This window comes from Arachis duranensis, chromosome 3 (genome assembly GCF_000817695.3).
Source record: "Arachis duranensis cultivar V14167 chromosome 3, aradu.V14167.gnm2.J7QH, whole genome shotgun sequence".
Lineage (NCBI taxonomy): Eukaryota > Viridiplantae > Streptophyta > Magnoliopsida > Fabales > Fabaceae > Arachis > Arachis duranensis.
Genome location: NC_029774.3, coordinates 130736869 through 130747304, shown reverse-complemented (window position 1 = coordinate 130747304; position 10436 = coordinate 130736869). Strand labels below are relative to the sequence as shown.

The following is a 10436-nucleotide window of genomic DNA, read 5'->3' as shown; positions in this document are numbered from 1 at the left end:
GAAGGGAAAAAGAGAGATAGGAGGAGAAAGAAAAGAGAGAGAGAGAGAGAGAAAGAGAGAGAGAGAGAGAAAAGAAGAGACAGAAGGGAGGGAGAGAGAAAGAGAGAGGAAGGAGGAAAGAGAGAGAGAGAGAGAGAGTATGTAATTTAGTTTTGAAATTAGGTTTTGATTTTAATTTGGTTTTGGTTAACCGGTTAAAAACCGTTTTTTTTTTTAATTTGGTTTTGGTTAACCAATTCTAAAAAATATGGATATGGTTTTAAAATTATTTTATTAAACTGGTTAACCAAAATGTGGTTATGATTTTTTAACTGGTTAACCACATTTTGGTTTTTTTATGAACACCCCTAATATATATATATATATATATATATAAGGATTAATAGTGAATTGTTACAATTATTTATCATTTAGAAAATCCGTACCTCAGACATAGAACTTCTTCTGTTTATTATTTTTCATATATAAGGGATACTAACTACGATTCTATCAACACTTTTACCTATGGTAGATTATGTACTAAACAAGTTTGAAAAATAAAAGTAAGAATTATAAGGTTATGGAAATTTCATTCAAATTTGACAATAACAATACGACTTATATGGAAATGGTTCTCATAAATGATAAGGTAAGTTGATTATTTTCCATGATTCTTTCAAGTGATGCTAGGTCCATTTTATAAATATTTTTTGTTCATATTTTAAGTTTATTTGATAAGTAAACACTTGCACGAATCAAAAACAATGCGATTTTATAGATTTATAAGTACGTGTTAATAGCATTTATATTTAATTTGTTTTATAGTGTGATAATAGATTAATAGCCAATATATTTATTGGTGGATTCAACTATTACTATATTATTTATGATCATATTCAGTATATATGTCTAATTTATTAAAGAAAGTAGATTATTAAAACCGATTAATAACTATTTTAGAGTTAATCTAATTAACACTAGATTAAAAAAAAACAAACAATACATAACATATTACTTTTTTATTAATCAAATTATTATAATTCAAATTAATTTTAAAAAAATAATTTAAAATTATAATTTCAATCTTATCACGTGCATGGTACGAGTAATTACAACCAAGTTTTATTTCATCTTTAAGTTTAAAGAATGTGAAGTAATTTTTTGAAATTACTAATTAAGAAATTAAAGAGTATATTATTACTAACTTAATAACAAATATATGTAAGGACAAATATATTTCTAAAGATAGCTCTAATTGGATTTTAGATCCACAACAAGTGTAATAATCCGTGCTATATATGTGATAAAATTGAAATTATAATTTTAAATTATTCTATTAAAATTATTTTAAATTGTAATAATTTAATTAATAAATAAATAATATGATATGCATTGTTAGTGTTTTTTTAAATATAGTATTAAATGTATTAACTCAAATGTAGCTATTAAGTGTATAAAAATTATGTTTGAATTATAAATTCTCTAAATAAAATTATCTCATTTAAAATATTTAAATTATGATTTCAATCATAAATTATAATTATGATTTAAAAAAATTTTTTCGATATAATATTACATTTTTTTTCTCCAATTTACTATTAATATATTGATATTGCAACTTAATGTTGACTGAAAAAAAAATAGTTACATGTTTCTATCATTTAATTTATTTAATACACCAAGTGCTAACACTAACGGTATTTTTTTAAAAAATATATTGATAAAAATAGATATAATATAATTATAAATATAACATAAATAAATAAAATATATAAATAAATGCAAAACTAATATGTTTACCAATGTCTTTGTTAAACTTTATAAATTAGAGAATAAATTATGTATTTTGTTGTTTGGTGATCACATAGATGATCAAGTAATTGGATTGTAAATTGATCTCATAGTGTACATCTTATTTTTTTCTCATTTTTGAATGAAAGCGAGAATTAAAAGAGTAAGTAGTGATACATAAAAAAAAAAATTGCACCACAACACATAATTATTACCAAAAGAAATATTCATATTAAAATTTTACATATTGCAAATCATAAAGATCAATCACAATGTACTGGTCACTTCTCTCTATTTTTGACCATGATATTAGTTGGGAAAAAACCTAATTTTATTACATGGGTTATTACACGAGTTGAAATTATAATTTTATGCATTACATCCATGAAATACCTTTTCGTTATGGTACGGGTTAATATATTTACAATGCACTTACAATGCGGTCAAGAAGATTACTGCAATAATTCATAGTAGATGCCTACACTATGGTTGAGTCAGAACGGCTTTTATACTTACGATTGAAACAACCAAACTTGAGGCTAGGCAAGTTCAAGCAATTGCATGAGTGTATGGTTCGTGGTGAAACTAATGCCATTAACACTGGACAGAGAATTATTCTCCCAAAGAGCTTTACCAGTGGTCCAACGTACATGTTCAACAATTGCAAAAATGCTTTTACAATATGTAAATATGCTAGATATCCAAGTTACTTTATCACTATGACATGCAATCTAGAATGGAATGAGATAAAAAGAGAGGTAACACCCCAAGGACTCCATACAGAGGATAGACCAGACATCTTATGTAGAATATTCAAGTTGAAGGTTGATAAATTAATTAAGGAATTAAAGAGAGGAACATTCTTTGGAAAGATTATTGGATGTAAGTATAACTAATCTTCCTATGAGTTTTTATTTACTCTATCTATATTATCTATAGTTAATATTTTTAAATTTGCAGATTGTCTAACCATAGAGTTTCAAAAGAGAGGTCTACCTCATGCCCATCTTCTTTTATTTATGCATCCGGAATCAAAACCACGAATTGTTGATGACATAGACAATGTTATTAAGACAGAGATTTCAGATAAGAGAAAAAATTCAAAATTGTATGCTGCTATTGAGAAATATATGGTTCATGATCCATGCGGTCATTTAAATAGAAAGAGCCAATGCATGATCAATGGTAAATGCTCAAAGTTTTTTCCCAAGGCATTTCGAGATAGGACAATTATTAACGAAGCAGGCTTTCCAAGATATCAAAGAAGAGATGATGGGCGAACTGTATCAAAGAAAAATATAGAGGTTGACAATTCCTTCATAGTTTCATACAATCCCGGTCTTCTTCTAAAATTTGGATGTCACATCAATGTTGAGTATACTTGCCAAACTTCAGCAATCAAATACCTGTTTAAGTATCTTCACAAGGATAATGATAGGATGACAGCTGCATTTTATCAAAGCAATGAATCTCAGGTAGATAAAATACGTAATTATTATGATTGTAGATATATATCAGCATGTGAAGCTGCATGAAGATTGTTTGGTTATCCTACTCAAATGAAGGAACAAGCAATAATAAGATTGCCATTCCATCTTCCTGATGATATGCCAATTGTCTACAAAGATACCGATACAATTCAGTCAGTTGTTAAGACTTCTTTTTTCAAGAAATCTATGTTGATTGGATGGTTCAAAGCAAATGAAGCCCATAATGATGCAAAAAATCTGACTTATTCTGAGTTTCCAATAAAATTTGTTTGGAATGGAGAGCATCATATGTGGACTCATAAAAAGTAAGGCTATGCCATAGGAAGGATATCTCATATACCACCCATGAATAAGGAAGATTACTATCTAAGGCTACTTTTGAACATTCAAAAGGGATGCACAAGTTTCAGTGATCTAAGAACAATTGATGGTGTCATTTATGACTCCTTCAAAGATGCATGCTATGCTCTAGGACTGTTGCAGGATGACAAAGAATCCATTGATGCAATCTCTGAAGCAGGAACATGGCACTCTGTAACTTTTTTAAGGAGACTTTTTGTTGTTTTATTAACATCAAATAACATGAGTAGGCCAGATTTTGTTTGGCAAAAGACTTGAAACTTTCTCTCCGATGATGTACTATATGAACAAAGAAGATTACTGCAAATGGAAGGTAACTATAGTCTATTATAATTTTTTCCCCTGTTAGAATTCAATTTATCATATAATTATAACAAAAATATTCGATAAGAAATTTTTAGAGTTATTTTCTTTAATATAATGTCTTTTTTGAAAGTAAAATTATCATATATATGGCAATGATTCATTGCTGTAAATCATATCTACTTAATCTAAGAAACCGTAACTAAATCCACATACTTCCAATACTTGCATTTGCATCGGTTGTTTGTTTGCCTTTTTTTTATGTTATAATGATTTTGATATTCATACTAATCATAATAATATTTTTTAAAAGGACATGTTACTAATGAAGCATTTTTTAAACCAAAAACAAGGAGTGTTATTTATCATTCAACAATGCATTTCAAACATTTTTTACCAGAGATTAATTTAATAATTTTTCAAGTAATTGTGTTATTTTAAATTGGAAAAATACAGATTTGATCATGTCAGAAGTCCAAATAAAAAATATTATACTCGCAAAAATTGAGGATTTGCTCCAGTCAAATGGCAGGTCATTGAAAGAATATTGTGAAATGCCATATCCTTTAGAAAATTTGGTGTCCAGCTTAGAAGACAGAATTATCATGGAAGAGTTGAACTTTGACGTTAATGCTCTTGCGAATGAACTAAGTGGGTATTTAGAAAGGCTAACTAATGAGCAGAAATTTGTATACGATCAAATAATTGGTGCTGTTAGCGGTAATATGGGTGGACTTTTCTTCTTATACGGTCAAGGTGGTTGTGAAAAAATATTCTTATGGTAAACTATATCATGCTCAATTAGATCTAAAGGAGATATAGTTTTAAATGTTGATTCGAGTGGGATTGCTGCACTTTTGTTGCCTAATGGAAGAACTGCACATTCAAGGTTTAAAATTCCTTTGGCCATAAATGAGGATTCTTTGTGTAGCATTAAACAGGGAAGTCCTCTTGCAAGGTTAATATCCAAGGCCAAATTAATCATATGGGATAAAGCTCCAATGATAAGTAAGTATTGTTACGAAGCTTTAGACAAATGCCTCAGAGACATCTTAAGGTGCTCAGATTCGTATAATGCTCATTTGCCATTTGGAGGTAAAGTTGTTGTTCTCGAAGGAGATTTTAGACAAATTTTACCTGTGATTCCCAGAGGCTCAAGGCAAGATATAATTCAGTCATCTATTAATTCTTCATATTTGTGGCATAACTGTAAGATTTTGAAGTTTACAAAAAATATGAGATTGTCACTATGTGAAAACAACAACATACAAGAACTCAGAAATTTTGCAGAATGGCTACTCAAAATTGGTTATGGTTTGGCTGGTGATACAACAGATGGTGAATCGATCGTTCATATACCATTTGACATTTTGATTAAGAACTCTGAGACAGCTTTGGATGACCTCATTTATTTCGTGTATCCAGATATGCTATTCAATTTATCCGTTGAAAATTATTTCAAGGATAGAGCAATTCTTGCACCAACTTTGGATTGTGTCACTGATGTCAACAACAAGATGACTGCAGGGTTACCTGAACAAGAAAGAGTCTACTTAAGTTCAGACTCTGTGTGTGCTGAAGAGGAAAATATGGAATTTGAGTTAGATGCTTTCTCACCGGAGATTGTAAATGGAATAAATTTTTCAGGTCTACCACCACACAAGTTGGTTCTGAAGGTTGGCGTTCCTATTATGTTGCTGTGGAATATAGATCAAACTAATGGTTTGTGCAATGGAACGAGGATGGAAGTTAAAAGAATGGGAAATCATGTGATAGAATGTAAGACTTTAACTGGTAACAAAGTTGGAAGTATTGTTCTTATCCCAAGACTGAATCTAATTCCAAATAATGAAACATTGCCGGTCAGGTTTCAAAGAAGACAATTCCCAATTATCATGTCATTTGCAATGACAATAAATAAGTCCCAAGGACAAACTCTATCGAAAGTTGAAATTTACCTTCCAAGGCCAGTTTTCACCCATGGTCAATTGTATGTTGCGTTATCAAGGGTAACGAGTAAAGATGGTCTGCGAGTGCTGTTGCAAGATCATGGACACTTGGAAGATAACTGCACGATGAATGTGGTATATAGAGAAGTTTTTGAGAGCCTATAATAAAAAGGTAATAACAAAATATCTTACTAAATCTATTTATTTATTAAAATTTATTACTATCACTTAAAAAAATTTAGAAATTCTAGGAACTAATAGATGAATTCTTATTGTATATTAATAGTTTGAGAATATTAAAATTATCATAAAATTCGTATAATTTTATTCTCTTGACAAACAATTTTATAATTACGTTAATCATATAATTTTATATACCAACATTGATCCAATATTGTTTCATGTATATATTTTGCAGGTATCAAAAGATAGCATTGAATTGTTATTCAGTAGGTTTAAATTATTTATTGTTTATTACAAAACTTTTTTCATTAGAATTCTCTATTAATTTATTCTTCATTTTGAGCTGATTTTGATATTTTCTTATTTCACAGTAAACTAACATATAAAACTTTGTTGGTAGATTTAAGTATTACTAAATTATTTATGGTCATATTGAGTATATATGCCTGATTTATTGAAAAAAGTAGATTAAATAACTATTTTATAGTTAATACAATTAACACTATATTAAAAAAAGAAAAACAATGCATACAAGTTATTTTTTTATTAATTAAATTATTATAATTTTATATATTATGATATATATTTTATATTAATCATTAATTTTTGTATATCTAACCTGATTATATATATACATACACGTGTGCGCGCGCTTTTATTGGAGAGAATTTTTGGAGTGTTTTGTGAATAAATAAATGTATTCTTATTCTACCTCAAAAGTGTAAGCCAATTCGAGGTTAATTTTTTATTTTGTTGTTTTAAAATTGGATTAGAAAATAATAACAAATTTTTAATGACAATATACGTTTTGGTGGCCCCTACTCATTTTTGGATGCACAATTATGTTGACTTTCACAATTTATAGCGTTTACAAAGCTAAATACACACTGATGACTAATGGTCTTGCCTCTTCTATAGTTATACTTTATGATGTATGGATACTAATACAGACAGAGAATATGACATGATATAAGATATGACAATACATGAATTTTAAAATTTTATATGATAAGAAGACACGTATATACATATAAAATGTAAAATATTTTTTAGATAAATCGTAATAATATTTTGATATTTTATTAATATTAAAATATAAATTAAAATTTTTAATGTTTTATTTTAGTTATATCAAGTATTTAAAATATTTTTTATTTTAATAAATAATAATATATACTATATCTAAACTTATTTTAAAAATATATATTAAGAATAAGATTGAACACGCTGACACGTAATGGTATTTATGTGTGTTTAGACGTGTTTAAAAAAAAATTATTTTTTATTAAGATACAAATAAACACAACAAATATACATATCAGACGATATCGATAAGTATTATGTTCAAAATATATCTAACACATAAATATGATAACTCAACAAAATATCCGTGGTTCATAGGTTATACTTATACACACAGTCATATGTAGGTGCGTGCTTATTCGGGTTTATTTTCAAACATATCTAATTAAAGAATTCCAATCTTGCGAGTTGGTGTATTCAATTTTGATTCCATTTTCTTTATGAATATATAATTAATAAACTAATGATATATCGGATATATAATGCGGCCTTTTACATTTACATTTAGAACTTTAATTTGTTAATTACGGGCCTGTCCAAAAATGATCGCAAATCTACAAAAGCACGAAAACGAAAGATTATTGGATCAAATTATACATAGGATTGTGCAAGCCACAATGACACATTTCGGGACCTTTACAGGGAGAAGCAACAAATCACTAATCACCACATAACCAAGTTGTTCTGCAACAGAAACCTTCTTAGGACTTCAATATTGACTATTCTCAATTCTTAATTAGAATTTTATTAAGCAGAGATGGTGGAAATAAGGCGTTTTACCTTCCCAAGTTAACCCGATTATTGGTTAAACTCAAATGTTCTCATTAGACTTTATCACTTTCGTTGACCAAAAATTGTTAGGTAATCTTAATCTTAGAGCGCCACGTATTTTATGATCCTAATAAACACGAAATTATTAATTTTAAATAAATATTTAAGTCCGTAACAAATCATATTTTAAGCAGTCATTTCTGTTAATAATTGTGATTACATCCATTTAATTAATATTCGATGACCATTCAAAAGTTTATAGTTTGGCGGGATGCAATGAACCGATGAAATTAAAAAGCCAAGCTCAACTGATAAGGAATAAGAAGACAACAAAAATAGGGTTGGGCAGAAGAAGTTAATGCTACGGATTTTCTTTCCTATTATTCAGACGATCTAGAACTATTTTATTGAGGGAGTTTGACGTCAATAATAATAATAATTTTCCAACACAACTCTTAGTCCAAATGATAACCATGATTATTCGATTTCTTTAGTAAACGTTAAATGAACAGTCCATGAGTTGCCATATAACAATGAACCTAAATTTGTTTTATTTAATATTTATTAATTATTATTAAAATTAATAAATATTGTTGATTTTTTAATAAAAAATATAGGAAAACGTTATTTTTTTAAATAACATAAATAGATTTTGAATTAATTAGATATAATGTTTGTTTTAGGGAACCTGAAATGCAACTCCTTATTCGCATCTTTCATTATTCATCTAACGTAATTAATTTTTTATTGTTTCCATAGGATTACGGTTATATAAATAGGAGAGTTGCAATGCATTGGTAAGGTAGGAAGGAAAACCAAAATGACTAGATCAGTTGTAAACTTAGTTCTCCTATCTGCCACAATTTTCATCTCAATTTTCTCTGCATCATCATCAGGTTCGGCTAGCCATGAAGATTTCCTTCAATGTTTTCAGTCCGGTCTAGGAGTTAACACCAACACAAGTTCAGGAATAGTCTTCACCAAAACCAGTTCTTCTTATGAACCTATCTTGGATGCTTCTATAAGAAACTCAAGATTCTTGGCCACTTCAGTCCCAAAACCAAATTTCATTGTCACTCCACACAACCTTTTCCACATCCAACTAGCACTGCGATGTTCCAAACACAGCAACCTCCAAGTCAGAGTTCGAAGCGGTGGCCATGACTATGAAGGCCTCTCTTATGTCTCTAATGTTCCATTCATCATCATTGACCTTTTCAACCTCAGGTCCATAACCATTAACATGGAAGACGAAACAGCGTGGGTTCAATCAGGTGCTACTCTGGGAGAACTCTACTACGCAATTGCGAATAGAAGCAAGGTCCATGGCTTCCCTGCTGGGAGTTGCGCTACAATTGGCATTGGAGGACACTTGAGTGGAGGTGGATTTGGCACCATCTTCAGGAAATATGGCCTAGCAGCTGACAATGTGATCGATGCGCAGATAATCAATGTTAATGGGACGATACTGAACAGAAGAGCAATGGGGGAAGATCTGTTTTGGGCCATAAGAGGTGGAGGAGGTTCAAGCTTTGGTGTTATCACAGCATGGAAGATCAAGCTTGTCCAAGTTCCATCAACAGTTACCATCTTTGAGGTTTCAAGGAATCTTGATGATGGTGGTTCTGAGATTTTCACCAAGTGGCAAACCGTTGCTCCAAAGCTTCCTGCAGAACTCTTTCTTCATGCAGTTCTTGGAGTTTCCAATTCAGCTTCTCGACTTGGTAATAAAACTGTGGTGTTTTCTTTCACGGGAATGTACCTTGGAACCGCAGAGAACCTCCTCCCTTTGATGCAGGAAAGTTTTGCAGAATTCGGGTTGAAGCGAAGCAACTTCACTGAGATGAGTTGGATTCAATCTGTTCTTTATTTTGCAGGTTTTTCAGTGGACCAGTCCTTGGAGATCTTGCTCAACAGGAACATAACATCATCGAGTTTTAAAACAAAATCTGATTACGTAACAGAACCGATTTCATCTACTGGCTTAGAAGGGCTATGGAAGATGCTGGTTTTGGAGGAGTCACAATTCATAATCCTGACACCATATGGTGGAATAATGAGTGAGATTCCAGAATCAGCAACTCCATTCCCTCACAGAAAGGGTATGTTATATGGAATCCAATATTCTGTTAGTTGGGATTCCAATGAAGATGCAACTAAGTACATAAAATGGATAAGAACACTCTATGATTACTTAGCGCCTTATGTGTCAAAGTTGCCAAGGCGAGCATACTTGAATTACAGAGACCTTGATTTGGGCGTGAATGGTCCGAATACAAGCTATGTTGAAGCACAATTTTGGGGCCTCAAATATTTCAACCAGAACTTTAAGCGGCTAGTAGAAGTGAAGACTAGAGTTGATCCTAAAAATTTTTTCAGGAATGAACAGAGCATTCCACCTTTGTAGAGGTACCATCAGTGCCCACTAAAAAAAGAATATACAATAGATTAGTTATCCATAGTTATTTCATAATCATAAATAAATGGCATACCCTGTTTTGTTCCTTAATCGTTGAATAGCAAAATA

At 30.2% G+C, this 10436-nt stretch overlaps 1 protein-coding gene across 1 annotated transcript in view; it reads left to right on the top strand.

The window, feature by feature from the left end:
• Positions 1–10418, top strand: part of LOC107481588 (berberine bridge enzyme-like 26) — a 64352-nt gene extending 53934 nt beyond the window's left edge. Inside the window, exon 2 of the mRNA XM_016101857.3 lies at positions 8806–10418. Coding sequence (XP_015957343.2) covers positions 8806–10316 — 1511 coding nt within the window. The 3' untranslated portion in view covers positions 10317–10418. The remainder of the gene's footprint in view (positions 1–8805) is intronic.
• Positions 10419–10436: the final 18 nt, after the last annotated feature.